This window comes from Ammospiza caudacuta, chromosome 9 (assembly GCF_027887145.1).
Source record: "Ammospiza caudacuta isolate bAmmCau1 chromosome 9, bAmmCau1.pri, whole genome shotgun sequence".
In the NCBI taxonomy this organism is placed as follows: Eukaryota; Metazoa; Chordata; class Aves; order Passeriformes; family Passerellidae; genus Ammospiza; species Ammospiza caudacuta.
The window spans coordinates 26,262,750-26,283,557 of record NC_080601.1 but is presented as its reverse complement, the minus strand read 5'-3'; the positions used below and the strand labels follow the sequence as shown (position 1 = coordinate 26,283,557).

Here is a 20,808-nt window from a genome sequence, read left to right as displayed (position 1 = left end):
CTTAATACCTATCCCTGTCTTGTATTTCTTGCAATCCCTTCTCTCAGTGCCTCAGTAGTTCACAGCAGAAGTTAACAGTGAAGGCTTAGCATGGCCTCAAGTCTATGGATGGGGCAGGGCTGCAGCCTGCAGGCTGAGGGGAGGATCAAAGACAAGCTGCAGGATGGGCTGAGCTCTCTGGGACAGTACATGGAAGATACAGGAATGATGCAGCCTTACTTCCTCTGGAGAATTCAGATCTTCTAAATCTTCCAGCATTCTCTCTACGAACTCTTCAGTCAATAGGATCTGCAAAGGAAATACAGTATATTATGCTTTACACTCTTAGTTTTAGCTAATTGCAGGAACAGTATGAATTCTGCATGGAGCAGACTGTACCAACTCACTCCTTCCCATATGTCCTTCTTTACCGCAATACAAAGGTTTGAGGGCAAGGAGCTCCTAACTTTGTCTTCCACCCCAACCACTGAAAAAAATGTTGAAATTACACAGCAATCTTTTTTGACCCTCAATTATCTCCCTCGGTCTAAAATTAGAGGCTTGGCTTTAGACAGAAAGAGTGGGGAAAGAGGAAAAAGGGTCAAGACAACAACTGTTGGAGAGACAGTGGGAGACAGCCACTTTCATCTGATCCATTGAAGTCAAGCTCACAGTTTAATCAGGAAATAGCAGCATAGGAAGAGACAGAGATCCATACAGAGCTGGTGCTCTGGGCATGGGGAAGGGCCTGACCCCAGTGCAGCACATTGTTCACATGAACCAGATGCTGGGTATGGGAAGTGTTCCCAGAGGTGCCCATGCAAGGTACCCCCATATTGTGATGGCACATGCCCATCCTGCATGCCTGTGCTGGAAAAGCTTTTGGCTCATCTCAAAGCAGGCTGGCAAGCATGAAGCAGTCCAAGAAAACAGCTGCTGTCAAGTCAAAAGTCCTGGATGAGGACCACGACCCCAGCTCCATGGAGTCCCCCAAATCACAGAAACCAGAAACATCATGGGGGAAATCAGCCCTGGAAATTCAAGCAGAGGAACTCCCACCCTCTTTAAAAAAATATGTGATAGGCAAAAGCAAACACATCCTGCCCTCTTCACAAGAGCCGCAAAGGCCAGAGCTCCAGGCAGGACAGCTGGCTTGGCACAGGAGCAGAGACGGCCGTGCAGGACCAGGCAAACATCCCCACGCAGTGAGGGGGCCTTGGAGCAGCATTCCTGGGAGTTAGGTTGCAGCAGCATCCAGTGGATTATTATTTCCATTTTAGCCTACAGGTTTGTTTCTTTCCCTCTGCTCCTTCTTTCCTTCCTCTGGTCCACCCTTTCCTCCTCTCTGGCATTATTTTCCACCCAGAAGAGCCCACCATTCCCATGCCCCCTTTCTCACCCTTCCTCTCCCTGTTCTTCCTAGCCATGAGCCCTGTGCTCCAGAAGAGGAACTGTTCTAGCACCAAACAGTGGTGAAGCTAAGTAGCCAGTTGCACTGCTCTCCACTTCACATGTGGAAGAGGGGCAGCCAGGCTGTCCCACTGCCCTGCAGGAAGGCCACCTCCTGTGCCCACTGGCTGCTTAGGGACAGTGGAGAGTGAGTGACTGCCAGGATGTCATGGGCAAGTGGAAGCCTCTGGGCTCCATTTTGGCAACACATAAGCAGGACTATTGGACAGAAAGAGAAATTGAATACTCTCATCTCCCTTTCTTCTTTTTTTGGGCAAGACAAGAGATCCAAAAACCACTAAATCTAAATCCAAGGTGTCTGCAGTCCTCTCCCATCCATATTGCCACACTGCTGCCACTACACACAGATTTCCTGGGGGATGATGGAACCACAACCTCCCCTCTCCACTACATTCCCCTCTTCACTTAGCTTCAACCTGCAGCAGGCTCCAGGCCAGGGTTTATGACCAAGCTGCTCAGCATGAATGCAGGCACCTTTACCAGGCCTTTCTGATCATACCTTGAGCCTGAAAAGCTCTGCTTCAGCTTGGAGCCAGCAGCTTGCTACTTTGGACAGGACTCTGCAACCTGGCACCAATCTGCAGACTGGCAAGCTGAGGAACATTGCAGTGAAACATGCAGTGCCACCGCAAACTGCTGCAGTCTCCTTGCAGGGGCCTGCAACTCTTCTGCCATTGAACTGGAGACACTCATTTGCTGGCTGTTTGCAGGAGGAGGAGGGAGAAGTCTGTCCCTGTTGGAGGCAGGAGGGCAACCTGATCACTCAGCTCAGGAGGAAGGGCTGGGTGGGGAGCTGGGGCTGTGCTCCGAGAGGATCGCTTTCTGCGGAGGTGCAGTCTGCAGTGGGGTGAGGGAATGAAAACAATTTGGCAGACATCAAAATCTACAGAACAGCCGGAAAAAGGAGGAGGAATTGGTATTCACAGCAATCAGGCCAGGAGGAAATGAATATTCAGCCATCCACGGATGAGCAAAAATGCCAGAGGTTGGGATGGGTGAGAGAGCAGGAATGAGGAGCTGCAGCTTTGGCAGGGAGACTGGAAGTCAAGCACAGCAGGAAGACCCCTGGGCACTCCCAAGGTGCCACAGGCAGGAGAGAAATGGGAGCCACATGTGCAAGGCAGCCAGCTGCTCTGAGGCTGCGGGAAGATAAGATGCAGGGGTATGCAGGGGTAAACAGCAAAGGGTGGAGAGAATGAAAGAGGGGACAGGTCAGGTCTTGGCTAAGGACAAACCTACATGGAGCAGTGTGCCTAGCATCGAAACTGGGGTACAATGCCTGAAGATGGCTGAGCCTGTCAGCTCAGCTCACTGCCCTCTCTCATGAATTTTGGTAATCCAGCTGAAATAGAAGCACAAATTCCGCTGAGGCACTGAGCTGAACTGGCTCCCTGAAAGGTCTGACAAGTGGAGCGAGACAGGAGACCACAGCTCAGCTCAGCTGCATTTGGGGGCTCAAAGCAATGGCAGCCTGCTCTGTGCAGCACGTGAGGAAAGATCAGCGCCTTCTGCAAGCCCTGCAGGGACAGTTAACTTTGGAGGTCAGCAGGTGTCACAGGTTGCAGTGACAAACTGCTGCAGTGACATTCACACACACAGTGTGTGTCTCAGAGCCTGTCTTAACAGTCCCAGTCAGAAAAAAACCCACCCCAAATGCTACTACCCCACACTGCTGGGGAGACCTGCCTTCCTTCCTGGAGAACAAGGGACACTCCAAAGTGCAGGTGTAACCAAATGTACAAACAGCCATGTCCCACAACACAGGAAACTGGCACTCTTGAGGTTCTCCTGAGCATGTAGGGGCAAGGCATGTGCCAGCAGGACACCAACTGCTTAAGAGGGCTTGGAAGCAAGAAATATTGTCATGCTGGATTCACGTCTAGACAAGATTCTCCTGTTAGAAGTAGCCCAATCAAAACGGCCCAAGAGCACTAATACCTGTGCTCATATATAGATCAGGCTGCCATCCCCACCTGCAATTAGCTAAACCACCTTTGTGCTGGTGAGTGAGTCTTATGGACAAGGCTGAGAATAAATCCAATCCTATCTCAGCACCCCTCACTCACAATATTTCACATTTCCAGTTCTTGTAGCATGCCTGCTCCTGCACAGTATGATACCCCATTACATTAACACACACACACACACACACACACACACACACATTGTATGTGCATGATATTAAAGGTGACATTCCCAGCAAATAAACATGACAGACTGCCATTGCTCTAGGCACCTAATTTAATTTCCTCTGGGATTTAAACCTTAGAAGCTCAAATTAAACAAATAGGCCTCACTCACTTTATACTTCAGAACTGAATCTGAGTTTTCCTCTGATGCTGTTGACTGATCTTATCAACAGGACACTACACAGAGATCACAATGATGAAGCAGCTTATTCCCTTCCCAAAGGAAAACAGAGCCCCACTGTTGTGCTGCAGCCATGGGAAAAGCCGACACAATCTGGAGGGCAAACGAAGCCATCCCATGTGCACTGAATGAGCCTCTTCTCCCATGAAATCTCTCAGCTGGTGCTGAGGAAGCAAAGGAGCAGTCCCGAGCAGGTGTCCTGGGTGCTGCAGCAGCCCAGTCTCACAGCACTGTGTTTTCACAGCCCTGTGCAAACACCCAGCCTGCCAAAGCTGGTCACAGGGTGCAGCTCCGCCTGAGCAATGGCTGTTTGCAGTATGAACAGTGAATGGCCCTGCCAGCCAGCTGTGGGTACCTGAAACAACTCCTTGGGTGCTGCACAGTCCTGCTCGCACCAGGATCTCCCAGACCTGACCTAGAGAGGCCTGGACATGTGCTAAACCCACTGCCAGCAGATCTGGATTCCATTTGCTCTGTGTTTTGTGGCACTGAGTCATGCTACAGATGCTCGGAAGATGACAACAGCCAGAAGATAAGTCCCTGTTTTCTATCACAGGTACCTACCACACAACTGAAGTACAAAGTTTGGGTTCTCAGCACTTCACTAACAGCTGCAAATGTCCATACATGTTCAGAACACCAGGCTAGGCTGTCTCATTCAGGTGGATGTGCTGAGGGAACACATGCTGTCTCCCTCTCGTGGCAAGTCTCACCTGATGTTGCTGAAATCTACTTCTTATTCACAGGGCTCACCTATGGGTCACCTGAAGGAGTTTGTGTTGAAGCTTTCTGTGCTGAAGCTTTCATACTCACATCTGGCAGAGAAATCTGTATCATGACTTGAAACAAGTACTCAGCTGCAGACATATGAAAACGGATGAAATCTAAAAGTGCACACAAGATCCTGGGGCTCCAGATGAGTTTGGCTGACTTTGAAAGCACCTGGTGCTTAGTAAAACATTAAAGATTTTATAGTCAGCTTACAGGTACCACCCCACAGTTAACTCCCCATCTCTCACTACAGGGTTCAACGCTGCCATGAGGGATTGACATTCTCAGCTCAGGAAAGGCTCCTGGGAACAGAGGTCACACCAACGCTCTGATCAAGGAAGAGGACAGAGACTCTGATCAAGGAAGACTCTCAGAGGCTGAGATAGGAATCAAGCTGCACCTCTGTCCAACTTAAGGAAACATGCTTTGCCCAGGGCAAGACACAAGCAAATAAATGGCCCAGCTACATTGAAGCAGAGGCTTTCACTGATAATACTCAGTTTTCTTGCCTACCTAGGAAAAAACCAAACAATCACACACTTTGCCCTAGTGCTCTATTTGCATTAAACACTGCAAGTTGCTTTTCTAGCAGGTTTGTCAAAGAAAGGAAACCATGTTTTATTAGTTCTGGACTTAGTACAGAGCTGCCCTGTATGTCCAGCTAGAGAAGGTGAGGACACATTGCAATAAACCCTTATGTAAACCACACCAACCCTTGTAAGAAACTGTTCATCCATTGGTGCTATCCTAGAACAGGTGGAACAGTTGTATCCTAAGCCAAATCATCTGTTACATCTGCAAATATCCAGCAACTTTTATGAGTCCTTTCCCCTGAAAATGTTTCAGCTTAATTCTTGTTGTCAGCATAGCAAAAAGTTAAATTAAACTGTGTCAGCCTTTCCCAGAAAAACTTCCACCAATAAGATCCCCTGATGGGAGGATTGTGTTGTGCCACAGGCAGCCCCTAGCCCATCTCTCTGCTCTCTCCTTGACCTGGCTTCTTTGCACTGCTTTGCTCAAGCTGCAAGAGGTTCAGAGCAGAGGTCTTGTCACCTTGTTCTACGTCAGGCCAGCCCTGACACTGTCTGAAAAGGCCACCTTGCTGCCTGAATCCATCACAGCTCTCACTACAGCCTCAAAGGTACCAGTATTGCAACAAACACCTCTGATGGGAAATTCCACTGCTGCTCTTGCAGGAGATTCACAACCCCCCCCCGTGTAAAAGAGAAACATCTACTCACAGATGCCTCAGGGACCCTATTGCTTCACACCATGATGTTACAATCCCAGAAGAGGAAATATAGGATGACACTGAAAGATTTTGACCTTGTGGGATCTTTCCATGACATTCTTGGTCACAAGGTTGATCCCGAGGACCTGAGCTCCTTAAAGCCCAGACTGATGAGATCTATCAGGCAGACAAGGCTTCTTTGATTCAATACATAAAATTTGGCTCAGCTGGGGAAAGGGCTGTCAGGGAAGCCAAGACAACAGGCAAATCCAATTCTTTCAGAGAGAAAAAGCAAAGGAAGAACAGACATTTCAAGGAATGCGCTAAGTGGGTGGAAGACAACCTACACAAAGTAGCCAAAATCAAAGTCTCCTTTGAATGGTAAGGGAGGGGTATTAGGTGGCAGGATAGACAGCCAGTCAGATTAAGAAGGATGAAAGAACCTGACTCATCCAAAACTAGCCTGGACAAAGTACTAGAGAACATGCTGCAGGAGAGTTGACATTGGGAAGATTATCATGTTCTAACGGTGCATTTCTACCCCAGATGAAATGTCTCATTCAGCTGTGAGGGAGAAGAACACAAAGGGATAATGCAATAAGATTTTGGGGAGTGTTTGGAGTACATGATAAACTTACTGAAAAACTGCTAGCTTACATTTCCAGGACCTGCTCAAGAATTTGGGGGAAGCCATTCAAAACATTCTGAAAAATAATTTCATGAGCAGACACATAAAACTGCTTTGGTGAAGAGCAGGCCGTAGTTGTACACAACTCAAACCAGCTTGTGGGTGTTCCTAAACTCCCCATGCTAGGAATAACACATCTATTCAAGTGTGGGGAGACCAAAAATCAAGGCTATGTCTTCGTGAGAGGACATGACCCATAGCTACCACTTACAAGTGAGCATCTTCAGCATCAGAGTAGCTCTTTCAAATGTTGCTTTGAACCTCTGTTGCTGCCATTATGCCAATGTGCATAAATGATTTAACATGTGGTTGAGCAGAGAGAAGAACCAGATGTGCTCATTTCCAGGGGAATGTCCTGACTCTACCGGAACAAAGTCATTCTCTTGTGCACTCTGTCTCTGTGACTAATTCAGTGTTTTATATGATGTGGAACAACTCCAATTGGAAGAGCTGAGGAAGAACCAAAATACCCTATAGCTGTGGTGCCCATAAAGCAAAGAAGTAGAAACTAAGGGGTTCAAATTTAAAAAAGAAATAAAGTATGAGTTTCTCATATCCTATCCAAGCATTATATCCCTTAAATATTGATTAGAGAAGGCAAACTCCTAACATCTCCAGCCCTATTCTGCAAAACCAGATTTTTTTCCTGTTTTTATTGAAGAAAACTTTCTTATTTCTGGTTTCATTCAACATAAAAGGATTTTATTTCAGCTTTTGGTCTCTTTAAGGCTTTTGTTTCAGCAAGAAAAACTGAAAATATTTAAAGATTGGGCTCAGTCTGATCTTCTTTCCCAGATTTTTCACTTAGGTTGCCAAACCAAAAGAATGGATCGTCCCCCATGACCCTGCTCACAGTAATCCCCTCTCTGCTGTGACTGCCAGCATAGATAGCACATGTTGATAGCTCCTGCATGCTGGATGCTTCCCACGGCTTCCATGTACCTATCCTGCCTACAGGCACATTTAACATTTTCTATGAAAGGTTTGACCTTGCTGTCCTAAGCCTCAACTTATTTTTCCATGCTGGATGCCTTGTTTTTTGATTTTTTTTTCTAAAGGTTTTTAGGGAAAAAGGAATCAAGAGAGGTATTTTGGAAAAAGTGTATTTTGACAGTACTAGCAAATTCATATGATAATTTTGTTGGCACGAGAACACCCCTTATGAAGAGGGTGATGAGGATTAGCAAACCAGTGTTCTGGAGGACAAGGGAAATGCAAATGCTTTGCTAAGTCAGAAGTCTCTGAAAGTACTGTTTGCCCATAGCTTTCATGAGGAATGAAGAGTCCTCCCTCATTGAGCACATCCCAGCCCAAGGCAGCTCTGTCCCAAAATAGGGCAGAGGTAGCTAAGGAGTGATTTTTCCTCTAATCATTCCTCTGAGAGGCGAGGGATTGCTATGTCACCAGGCACATCAGGACTAATGGCAGGGAAAGTCTCCAGCACTCTCAGTGTTTCTGCTGGAAATCAGACCATGTGGAGGAGGAGGAGAAGGAATTTTCCATCTTGAATGAAGGGGAGGAGAGGAAAGCAGAGACAGGCCAGGATGAGGGGAAGACAAAGACACAGAAAAACAGGATGAAGGGCAGATCAGTTGCCAAAGCTGGGGACAACAAAGGGCAAGGAGCCTGGAGAACCCCATTTCCACAGCCCTAACATCCATATGCTGTCAGATGGACATTGGGGACCTACTGGCAAGGGAGGTGAGTAAAGAGGGCCCCCCAGCAGTGTCTGGTGCCAGAGGATAACACCCCACCACTGCTGTGAGCTCTTCAGCTCACACAGAGACACTCACATTGTGCTGAGAATCAGGGGGTGCCAAGTGCCAATGATCCATAGCCTCCACCTGCCTAACAGGATTAGTCCCAAACCCAAGTAAATTACCTGGAAAAAATACCCTCTGCACTCAGAGATGAGTGACATTGGGTGTACAAAACTTTGGAAATTGCTGCACAGAAATGATGCCATGCTAATTTGGCACCAGCACATGTCTGCCTCATGAAACAAATCTGTAATCACAGGATCACCTGCAGTTTTTCTCCAGCAAGACCTCTGCCCTGCTCAGTCCTCAGGATGGTTCTGCTCCCTGAATGCAGCATTAGTCATCATTTCTTTTCATTATCATTCAACTTGCTTCTCCATTCTCTCCTACTCTCTTCCCCTTTATTTAGTATGCTCCATCCAACTACTGCCAGCATGGATAACACTGGAAGTACCTAATCTTACTGCCCACCACTCTCAGCCTCTGATGTGCTTGGCCTCACATTTCTGCAAGGCAGGGAAGTGCTGTCTTCAGTACAGCAGATGGGGGATGGAGGCTCAAGGAAGGAGAGACTTAAAAGTCACAGAGAAAATCTGCAAGAGCAGGAAACTGAACATGGGTCTTTGACCACAGCTCCCAGGCTGAATCCCTGCCCCAAAGAAATCCTATCTCTCTCCTGACCTGCAAGAATAAATTTTAATCTCTTCCTGAAATTGTTTCTGCCGTTCATCTGTGGAGAATGCCTGGCAAGCACTGAATTCATTGCATTCTTCACAGGATGATTGGAAGAATGTTCTTCTGAACAGACATAGGAAAATAAGTGAAGAAAAAGTTGAATCTGAATGTCTACTTCTTGTGAGTGCCCATCTCAAGACTTGCAGATTCTTGTTTTCCAGTCCACTTAGTCCTGTGTAGCACAGAGGTATGCACAAGGGAATTCCTCCTGACCTCCTCTTGTTGCTGGGAACACAGATCAGAATCAGGTTTGAGCTGGGCATCCAGAAAATGAGGAACACAAAGTCACTTGCCAGGTGAGAATATTTTAGCTTAAGACTCTGGAATAAGAATCGTAGAGGCAGGAACAGGACCCAGTTCTCCAGGGCAATGTTTACCAGGCTTCACTATAAGACTACTGTGATTTTTTGCAGTTACCTGCCTCATTCATTACACACTTTCCAATTTTAACAAATAAAGTGGGAATCCTATAGGAAAGAGTCTACTTTACTCCATGCTCCTGATCCATCCCCCAAACATACTGCATCTCTGTGCAGTGAATGAGGCAAGCACACTCTGTTAAAAATGTGTATGATTCTTCAATTAGATATTGCATTGAAATGCACATGTGTAACAGGGGCAAGGCTAAAGTGCAGAGATATTTCTTACATTCTGTGTGCTAGATTTTACAGTTAACGAGGACTCTTTAACTATAGGTTTGTTTTTACTGCACTGTATTGGCTTGTATGTCAGAGTCTGCAGTAGTATCTGATGCGTAACATGCACGTTGCACATGATCAAAGGCTTGAATGTCATCTTCCTGCCTAGAACAATGACTGCCTAAAGCAGCAGGAGCAGAAATTATCTAAAGGTAGAGTTAAACAAACCTCCTTCTCCCCTCTGGGGAGAGTAAGCAGTCCAGGTGAGCAAGGCAGGAGGGGAGAACAGCCTGCTTTGTGCTAGACGGGCAGAGAGCTCCACATAAAAGCAGAGGAGCTTTGCAGAAGCATGTCCTGACTCCCATCACTGGAGACTTAATGATGGTAATTCCCAAAGGATGATGCATACTGACAGGCTTTGACACAAACTACCCCAGGATAATATTAATATGTATTAAAGGCTCAGGCAACTTTATTGGGACAGGCTTGATCAGTAACACATTTCAACAGAGCGTCTCTATCATCTGTCGGAACAAAAGTAAGGGAGGGAGAGAGAACACACGCACAACCTCACCTTGCTTTGGGAATGTTTTAGAGACAAACAAGGTCAATCTGTGATGAATTGCACACTTGGCACAGCTCAGATGTTGGACCAAGGACGCTCCACCACAAATCTGAATGTCACCGTGAGGCAGTTTATGTTGGAGTCTGTCTGCATGATCAGCATCCTTAACCCTCCAGCATGGGCCAGACACCTCCTGCACAGCCTTTCCCTGTGCTTCTGGAACATCTACCCCTTGGAAAGCAGAGGAGAGGTGCTTAGGAAGCAATGTGGGGGCTCCGCAGTCACAGCACTGGAGGAAGGGGGAGTGGAAGAAAGAACCGCGGAAGCCTTTGATCATCTGTAATGTTAATTCAAGTGTTACACATCAGAGACTCTGCCACAGTAACTAGCATATAAACAGGAGTCTAGTGTTAACAAGGAGGACTTCTTGAATATGTTTGTACATTTCTGAGTTAAAGCAATTTCCCTACTCAACAATACATGACATAGTGGAAGGAGTTCAGAAATAAACCAGCCTAACATGCTTAGACCTTTAATAGAATTTAGCTTCTTAGAACTAATTAAATGTTACTTAAATGAAAAAAAATTCCAAGTACTTGGGAAAGGTGCCAATTTGACAGCTCTGGAGAATGAAATAATCTAATCATCCCCAGAGCATGGGCAGCAGCAGGACAGGCTTCCCCTACTAACATGCCTCAAATGTGACCTGGAAAGACTGTTGATAGAAATGGGGCATACAATCTCTCTGGTCTAATGACTCCTTACTTTTTCTGCTGAGACTGCTAAAATGGTTCCCGCTGAGTACTAGCTGTGGTGGCGATATGGACACCTGTCTGGTTGGAATGGTGCTGGGACCTGCCAAACTCCTGTCATTTGCTAACCCTCCACCAGAGCCCAGTGACTCTCAGCTCATTGCTCAGCCCGGGCAGCGGGGGCTGATAGACAGCAGCTGCCCAGCCTGTCCCACCTTGGACATGCTCCACTCCATCCCACAAGATGTAAACAGGAGGTACTGTGTTTAGTCTGCAGGTTTGGGCTCTCACTGCACCAAAGCTTAGACTCAAGAAAAGTAAGTCTCTGGCTGCTGCAGAGTTGAGGCTGGGATTTTTAAGGCTCTTATTTCTACCCTAAGATAGGGAAAAAGTCCACAGGAGGAAAAGCTTGCCATGTCTCCTCCACAGTTCCTCCATTTACTTGTCTTTGCAACATGCCCCTGCATTACAGTAATGTGCTTTCAGCCACCAATTCTCCTTGGAGCTCCTTGCTGTGCCTGGGGTCCCAAGCAAGGGAGGAGAAAAATCTTCTCTGGGCCTTGCTGTGAAAGCTTAGCAGGGCTTGCCAACTCAGCCAGCCCAGGCTGCAATGGACTAAACCAAACGCAGCTCGCCTCCTTGGAAATTTTATGCACAACAACTTCTTTTACTTCTGAAGCAAAGCCACATAAACCTCCTCCTCCCCTGGTCCCAACACCACAAGGAACGGCTGAGCACGGATCAAGTCTTCCCTTGCATACTAAGCCAAGAGTCTCAGACACTCCCACATCTCACAACCGGGTGCTACTCCTCTTGTCCCAGGCTGCTTTCAGCCTCCCTTCCTCCCCCTTCAGCCTGTCCTCCTTTGTACTCAACACAGGACAGGGCAGGGGCCAGCAGCAGAGCTGCTTATGTCAGACAAGAAGATCCAATGCATTGGCCTTGTGTAGGAGACAAGTGAGGGAACTTGCTTCTCCTCCCTACCATCTGAGCCAGCAATACTTCACCTTTTCATCTCACCTAACCCAAAAATCTGACACGTTTTTCAGCACCAAAATAAGAGGCATGAAATCAGGCCGGTTCATAAGGGTTAACATGTCTGTATGGTGACATAATTATTGCCATTCTTCACTGTTTAGAGGTTACCTGACTACTCTACACATCAATATATTTCAAGATGTGATGCAAATGCAAACAAACACCCATGTTTGGAGTTAACACAGTCACAAGATCCTGTGTATCATATGTTGGCAAGCACAGGAACCAACAGCAAATGACCCACCCTCAAACCTGACTCTTTGCTGTTAATCATTATAGGAGCATTGCACTTTCCAGTCAGAACAATCAAAGCAGGCTCTTTGAAAATCCCTGCACGAGATGGGTCTGGCCGAGATCAGCTCCTTTACAAGTCATACAGATTCCAAGGTATGATGTCCTCCAGACCTACGAATGCAGACTACAGAATGCCTTGAAAACAAATCATTGGAAGGCTAACTGCAACACTGCAATGCTGAAACAACCCCCTGTCTTCAAAACAGAAGGGGAGGCAGGAATGCCACAGTTGCAGTGAAGGCAGAGACATACTGCACACACAGTCCCTCAGAAATGGGCTTTTCTGCATTAACACATTCCCTCAAGATTTTTTTTCCACAATATGCTTATAACCATAAAGAAATTCAAGGGTAGAACAGCGCTACACTGTCAGATCATTAGTGCATCACTGCTCTAGGGCTGACCCTCGACTTCAAGCAGATGGGGATTTTCCAGGGAAAATCTGTGACACCAAGAACATGTGGGTGCAAAAATGTGTGGGTGCTTCAAGCAACCACAAGCTTTTATCAAAGAATCAATAGAAAAGAGCTAAAACTGAAAGGCATTGCTCTCTGTGCTGCTCTCCTGTTAGGGATGATCAAACTGAGATCTTGGCTCTGCAGGATCACAGTCCCACAGCTTTCCAGCTCTTCTGCCCTGGCTCCATTCTTGTTTAGGTCATTCCACTCTGCCTCCCCAAATTCCTTTCTGGAAAAAATCAAGAATAAATACAGTCTGTAAAGTGTTCACCGACTTCAGGAAATGGATACTACTGTATTCACAGATGATGTCTGAATTTTCCAGTCACTTATCTTTTTGAGTTCCACCAATATAAATAGCAGCATTTCACCATTATTTTTTGAGGTCACAATTACTGAAAATATTGTGCAAGAGCTATGAGAGATATTGCAGTAGAAAATACAGGTTTGTTACTCTTTTAAACAACATAAGCCCTTAGCAAGATAATTTTTAGGTCACAGTAAAGGAGGAAAGGGGAAAATCAGGAGACAGGTTTTCTCACTTGTAACCAAGGTCCATGGGCTGCATAGGGGTGCTCCTCTGTAGCAAAGGCTCCTTCTACTCCCGTTGATACAAATGTGATTGCTGTATCTCCTGTAATACTTTTATATGTAAAGTGCCGTCCATGTAAGAGCCTTCCCCTGGGGAATTAAACACATGTGCATGAGTTGAGAGGGCATGCACAGCATTCAACACAACTTCACTATTGTTTCTGCCATCAGCATGGGAAACTATTTTGAAGGCAGCAAATATATATTTTTCAGGAATATAAGAATGATTTACTCCAAAAAGCAGGTGATGAGCCTCCTTCTGAGGCAGCTTCCCCCTTAATCTTAGGACCTTGTTACAGACCTAGAATCAATTAAAGCCACTTCATGCCTATCCCCATGATGAGCTGCTGATGTATATAAAGGCAGGGGACTGACAGTTTTCCAGCAAGATGGAAACTACAGAAGAGAATTCAGACTCCACATTGTGTGGGAATGTGAAGACACATTTCTAAGAAGGCTCATTTCTGTGACAACACCTAGTAATCAATTGTACTGGTGTTTGACAAATGTCACCTGTATTACTTAAGCAAATGCCTAGAAAACACACACACAGTGTGTTTTGACCATTTACATGACCATCTACAGTATTACTTCCTTTGCATGCAAATGAATGCATTTTCATTCAAGGGAAAATCATGGCTCTGTATTTCAGCTCAGAGCATCTATGACACCCATGCATGGCTTCTAGCATGCAAGAGGGAGAGCTTCAGGTAATATATTTAGTGCCTACCAGAGTCACAGTTGCTTGGTGAGTTACTGCTGGTCAGATGAGCTAACTGATCAGGACAGACTGTTCACACATTTGTGATGTAAAATAAAATATGTTTGCATTGCATTAACTTTCCCATTGGTTTCTCAACAGGCCCAGGCAAGTGTGCACCTGCTGCTGATAACTCTGATACTACCAACATGTAACTCATTAAGCTAAAGTAACTCAATCACCTACAATCATTTGTCTTGACAAGACAGTTCATTTTTATCTTAAGATACTAGAACATTTGCACAGGGATTTTAAAAATAATGCTGGCTGAAATTATGGAAAACTAGAAGCCAGTGATATGCACAGACTGAACCTTCAAAAGAAAATGTGTAGAGTATGCACACAATGTGTTGCTCCTTCAGTCATGTGACATAATTTGTCTAAAATCCGCACTTGTATGCATAAACTGATTGCAAACAGGTTTTGCACAACCACTTATCTGAGTCCATAAGTCAGAATGAATAACTTAAGGATTTCTTTGACAGAATATGTTAAGACATCCCTTCTTTATCACAGGGTTGCTAGCATTAGACTAATAAAAAAGCCCCTATACTAACCCTGTCCTGCTTCGGCACTCAAAAGACACTGGAGGATGTAAAAAGAATGAGAAACAATCTTAACATGATGAGCATAGAATCATGCAAAGAATCATCTGTTTTTAATGTGTTTTGGCAAAATATCTAAGCTCTGGCCTTTACAGACCCATTGCATGCATGTCTGTATGGTGAAACAATGCCACAAGGCAAAAGCAGCGTGTCAGCACAGGCTGTGGAGGAGGATGGCTTTGCTCACTCACCTTAGACAGAGCGGGATGAGCGCTCCGGACTCCTGGTTGAATTTCAGATGCACGCTCTCCAACTGCCTCGTGCGGATCAGCTCGTGAGGAATGATGGCTGCTGAGCTCTCGCTTTCCAAACTGTCCTTACGGCTTCTGAGAGAACAGACAAAATGCACAGATTCAGGATTCCAGTACTGTGTGCTATTTTGATGGCAAATATGGAAGGATTTGGGGAAAAAACTGTCATGAAGACAAAGACACATCTGAGTTTTCACCACTCCTGCAGAGACAGAGCCTCACTCAGACTACCAGTCCCAGTATGCAGCTCCTCATCCTGGTTTGAACCTAGGATCTGAACTGATGCATATACATGGTGCATCTCTTCCCAGTATAAAAAAAATAAATTAATTTTCTGGAAAGAACTGCAGCAAAACTAAAGTCTCCAAAACCCCAAACACTACAAAATGGTTTGAAAGAATTACTACGTGTGTCCTTCCTCCTGCTTTTGCTTTATCTTCAGGATTTTTCAGGCAGTGGCCTGCAGGAAAGACTTGACCAGTCCTTTGTGCCTTTTTTTTGCACAGTTCAACCAAAAGGCTTTGAGAATCTCCTGGTTCATCCAGCACCAAATGCAACAGCCAGAAGAAAAACTCTCCATATGACAAGTAGGAGATTCATAGATTCTTCTGCCTTGTAAGTCAGGCTGCTTTAGGACAATAGTAACTTTGCTTTCTTATTCCTTCATTTCTGCAAGACCAGCATATTCCGAAGCTACAACATGGTTATGTTGTTACATGATTAGGAACTTCGCCAGACCAAATCCTCTTGATAATAAAACGATCTATCTCAAAATACTTGATCATAAACACTTTATATGTTCAAAGAGCACCAGCATGATCCCTTACTTGACAGTCTGGAACAAAGAATAAAGGACAGGATGGGTTATGACTTTAATGGATGACATGGACTGACGAGAAGTGTCTGATAAGTGATTTATATTCTTGTCACCTGGTATTCTACAAGAATTTAACAGAGGTAAGACTTTGTTAAGATAGTTTCTACAGTACAGAATTGCCAGAGGAGAGGGACAGGGAAAGCAGGAGGGCACTGAGATTCCACATTGCAATGTACCTCCATTGTGCCACAAGAACCAAAAGCCAAACAAGGCTATCAAGCTGTGGCTTCATTTGGGAGCATTGTTAAAACAAGCCTGGATCCTTCCTCCATCCAAGCTGAACTGTCTTTAGTGTACATCTGGAAATGATTGTAAAGAATCAGCTTCACCATCATGAGCTGACCTAGATGACACCTTTACTTGATTTTACCTTTGAGAGCTGTCCCAAAATTACTCCCACCAGCCACACACACAGCAGTGCAGTTCAGTGTGAATTTCAGTGCAGATCAGCCTGTTGCTTCTGCCAGGTCACCCAGTCCCATGTGAGCCCTTCACCCATGCTGCTGAGTACCCACTCTGAAACAGCTAAACTCTGATATCTCATGGTCCAACCTGAAATACACTGCATGGCCAGGTCAGAGACATGCAGAAAAAAAAGATAACAGAGCAGCTCAGCTCTCTGCAAGATAAAAACTGTAAAACATGCCCTATTTTCTTCTTTAGCAACACACAAAAGTAGTAATGAATCCAGCAGGGACATGGTACATCAGGCTACAGCTTATGCACAGGGTGGGCTGATGGACTGACAGTCAGCAGAGTGTCAGTTTAGTGGATTAACCCTGAAGCAAAGACACAACATGCTTTGTAGTCTACGTGTGGCACTTAAAGTTGTGTTTAATCTACTTCAGCAAACATTTTATAGCTCTTTCTAGGTGGGGTCTTCAAAGAGTGGAGCAGGCCAGCATTTTTCAGGCTGATTACCTGAGAAGTGCAGTTACAGTTGATTAATGATCAGTTGACCTTAAGCTAAGCTTTGTCTCAACTTCCTTATCAGATCTTATATACACAGTGAGCTGTGGGAAAGTCAGCCTGTGGTCTCCAGCTTCCAATCATTCATTTATCAGCCCCTACCAAAAGGGTCAGCCATTAGCAACGCATGATTTTCAGACAAGCCATAAACTTGCACTCCCAAATGCAGTTCCAGAGTTTAGGCACTGTGGAGTGGATCAGGAGTTTTACAGCAATGTTACTGCTACAGACGAGAGACTGTGCCCTGCTCACCTGGACTAAGTGTGCCAGGCATGGGGACATCCCAGAACAGCCTCACAGGCAATCCACGGTGTGAGATTTGTGCTTCAGCAGGACAGAGAGCTGCAGGACAGCTCCCCACAACCCTGGGCTCCAAATCCCACTGAGCTGAAGGTGGGTTTTTAGGTTTCCACTATGCTAGCCAGTACAGCTGCGAGCACAATGGGGCTGCAGTCCGGAGGGGGAACAGCCTCCGGTTGTGAATGCAATAATAGGAATGACGACAATAATTCTGGAGGCAAGGGGCAAAGCTTTCTGAGTCTTATTAAAACCAGCAAATGCTGTTTGTCATTACATGCTCAAGAGAAGATGTTGACTAATGTATAACTATCAAATGGAACTGTCATGACTTTACGGCTGTCAATAATTATGACTTCACATTAATAAGTAACCAGCCCTTCTGTCAAAAAGGTGAAGCAAAATGATAGTTAATTTTGTGAATGACATGAAAGGATTAATCCTTTCCAAAATACTCATACTCTGTGTCTCTTGTTTCCCTTCAGAGGAGCTCACACAATTTCAGGTATTTAAAATGAAGGGTGAAACTCCAATAGCAGAAACCAAATAACCTTCGGTCTAAGGTAGACCTTTCTAAATAAGAATTGCATATAGTGGAATGCACATAACACATTAGGAGGTCACAGTGCCATCATTTTCAGGGTTGGAAAAATGTTGCATGACATGGGGACTAAGAAAGACCCAGTAAAATTCTCTCTTTGGGATTGGAAATCCTTGTGCTGACCCTTCCAAAGGGTGATCACCCAAATGAAGGGTCAGCAGGACCTCTAGGTTGTTATTAATAAAAAGCTCATATCCTAACACACATTGACATCCACAGCTTGTAGTTTTCAGACTCAGAAAAAAAAGTAGAAAAAGTTTGCTTTCTAACACTAACATCCCTGGTTTTACGACTGTCAGTTACCCGTAAGTCTTTGCTTCCTCCACCCCATCACCAAATAAATCAGCAGCAAGAGTCAGTGGAGTTTTACTTGTTATGACTAAGATCTAGCTGACTATCACAAAAAATGTTGCAAACTTTGTCTATGCCAGATTTAATATTTTGTCCAACCCCCACAAAAAAATTCATGTTTCTCAGTGTCCAGAAAAAACAACTCTGCAAAAGCCAGGGCTGCTGCATTAGGAAAGGCAGCAGATTTAAATGGAAGCAGCATGCCGGAAATGCCCCAGTTTAAAGACTGCACATCTAGTGTTTTGTGAAACTGGAGGGGAGTTGGAGGAGATTAAAGCGCATTTCCCTCTGATTGGGAGCTTGTGGGAGGTGTAAACGTGGGCAGTTGTCAGATTAATTCTTTAGATGATTACATTCTTTTTGTTTCTTTAAAGCTGTTTGTAGTTGGGTTTGATGTCTCCTGTTCTGGGCAAGTGTATTGCTGCAGTTACCAAGGTGACTTTAGCTGACTTTCAACTATTTTTTCCAGCTTCAGTTATACCAGTAGTCTGCTTCTGGGTGGAGGAGAGAGGGAGGAAATTATGTTTGTTGTTTTTTTGTTAGGTCTCATGAATGCTGATTAACATGAACTTAACCAAAGCCATAGTTGATTTTTTTTTTCTCTTTTTCTAAGAAAGAGAGCATGATCAAGCCATTGTAAAGGTGTCCAGCACGGTCTGCAGCTTCCCCAGATCTGTCAACAAGGGCAAAGGTCCTGAGGAGACTCTATGTCCCAGTGTGCTGTGCTCCTTCTTGATGTGAGAAGGCCACACGCTGGAACCTGTAGCCTCCCGGGGGCCCTCTCTTTGTATTAAAGATGAGGGTGGCTGCAACCTGCTTAATTTGATGCCAATTAGCAGCAGCCCCTGGGGATCCTGGAAAATCGCCAATGCAATCACTAGGTTGCACAAAGTTTGGATGTCCCCTCCTTATAAGTCATGTTTATAGCAACTCCTCAAGCAACCACTGGCAGTTATTTTATGGGATTCAAGAATAACCAGGTTGATTGGATTAAGAAAGGTTTATTTATTCTTGCGTTTGCGCTTTGCTTTATGATCAGAGGCTTGATCTCATGGATCTGTCAAGGAAGGAAGTCTCAGTTCCCCTCCAAGCTCTGTTGCTGATATGGAGCATAATTTTGCTGCATTTCCAAGCTACCTTGCCAGGTATCGAAACCACAAAGGACATGCTGTTGGAAGCTGGCCAGGGCAGGGCCCTTTCCAGGAGTGAGTGCCCACTGCCTCACTGAAGTTAGTTTCTGTTCTTGCTCCTTGCTCCCTCCATATAAAATTCAGTACTGTGAGTTAGCAAATGCAAACCACCAGTGCAGGCTTGCACAGCTGAGAGAGAAAGGTCGGGCCACTTTTCCTTTTTTCCCCTCCCGCCCCCTCCTTCCACTCCCCCTTCTTCCCTTTCCAACCGTGGCTGTTTCAAACCTCCTCACTCCCTCATGAAGATATGGTCAAAGATCACTTAAGTGCCAACAATCTTTCAGTCTCTTTCCCACAGTCTCCCCTGAAGGGCAAACCAGCAGCTGTGGGAAAGAGCCCTAAGCACCTTGGCACACAGAGTTCCAGCACCCGTCAGGCATGCACAGAGGCGAGTGCAGAACTGGGGAGGACATGGTTACACAGTTCCTGCCCTGGTCACACTGAGACAAGCCCACTCCGAGTGCTCAGACTTGGGTGCTCCTCAGCCTGGTTAAACAGGATGGTGACGATGTTCTGTGTGCATTTCCTGGCAGGGAAGGGCTGCTTGGACAATGCCAGTAGCAACAATCTTCTTGCCACTCACATATCCCTTTGGAAAGCTGCATAATAACCACTGTCAGAGCTTGCAGGGGCCAGACTGTTCCAAGACCTGCAGCTGAAGTGGAATTGAGAGATTTAAGCTGTGCCACTGGCACCCTGCAGACTCATGAGAGAAGTCAAACAACTCTTTTATGCTTCAGGTTCCTTGCCTGTAAAACTGAGACATTTTTCCATGTAGGGACGTTGCAAGGATTAAGTCAATGTTTGCAAAGCACTTTCGGATTCTTAGATGGGGAAAACTATGCAGGAGTGCAAATTAATAGCATGGTGACTGCTTTGCACTTCTACTGACACTGGTTTTCCAGACATTTACTTTCCTAGTTTGCAATCCTGTCACCCAGCACTCAGCCTCACGCTGAGAGACACTCCCTAACGTATATTGCCTCCCTCCATTCAGCATTCCTGACTCAACCAGCATACCACTGAATGGCGACTCGATGAGAGAGCATGCCTAAATAAGCAGGACTGGATTGGAAACTTACTGCTTAGTGGTTGCAGAATCAGAAAGCCTAGCCAGAACCAGACAGCTTCAGAGAATGCTGAAATGCTCCTCTTTATGTAAAGTTTGCCTCCAAGAACTGAAGACAGGAAACCAGCTACAAAGACAACAGCTTCCCTCTGCCCAAGCAAAGCAGAATGAAAACCCAGTGCAACTGGGAGAAGCAAAGTGCAGACTCGCCTCCAAGCAAATCCTACATTTTGGTATTACTGGCAGAGCTTCCTCAGAAACGCTGCTCAGATGGAGCTTGTTAATGTGCACTAACCCAGTGTTGCTCCATTTGTGTGCCCTATTTACCAAGAACTCCAGGAGCAGTGGACTCCAGCCCTGGAAGCAGTGCCACTATTACTCATGTGCTCCAAACCAGGCACACCATGTGATAGTCTGGGGTTATCCCAGGAGGAATTCTGGACACAACTCCTCCCTCTTCCCACGAGGGGAGGGCAACCACCTGAAATGCTCAGAGTG

At 45.6% G+C, this 20,808-nt stretch overlaps 1 protein-coding gene across 3 annotated transcripts in view; it reads right to left on the bottom strand.

Moving 5' to 3' along the window:
• SUFU (SUFU negative regulator of hedgehog signaling) overlaps positions 1-20,808 on the bottom strand; it is an 88,164-nt gene that overhangs the window by 9,319 nt on the left and 58,037 nt on the right. For all 3 annotated transcript variants that reach the window (XM_058810149.1, XM_058810150.1, XM_058810151.1), the window contains exons 9-11: positions 14,897-15,031; positions 13,292-13,430; positions 220-288 (exon numbers count right to left, since the gene is read on the bottom strand). In XM_058810149.1, coding sequence (XP_058666132.1) covers positions 220-288; positions 13,292-13,430; positions 14,897-15,031 — 343 coding nt within the window. The remainder of the gene's footprint in view (positions 1-219; positions 289-13,291; positions 13,431-14,896; positions 15,032-20,808) is intronic.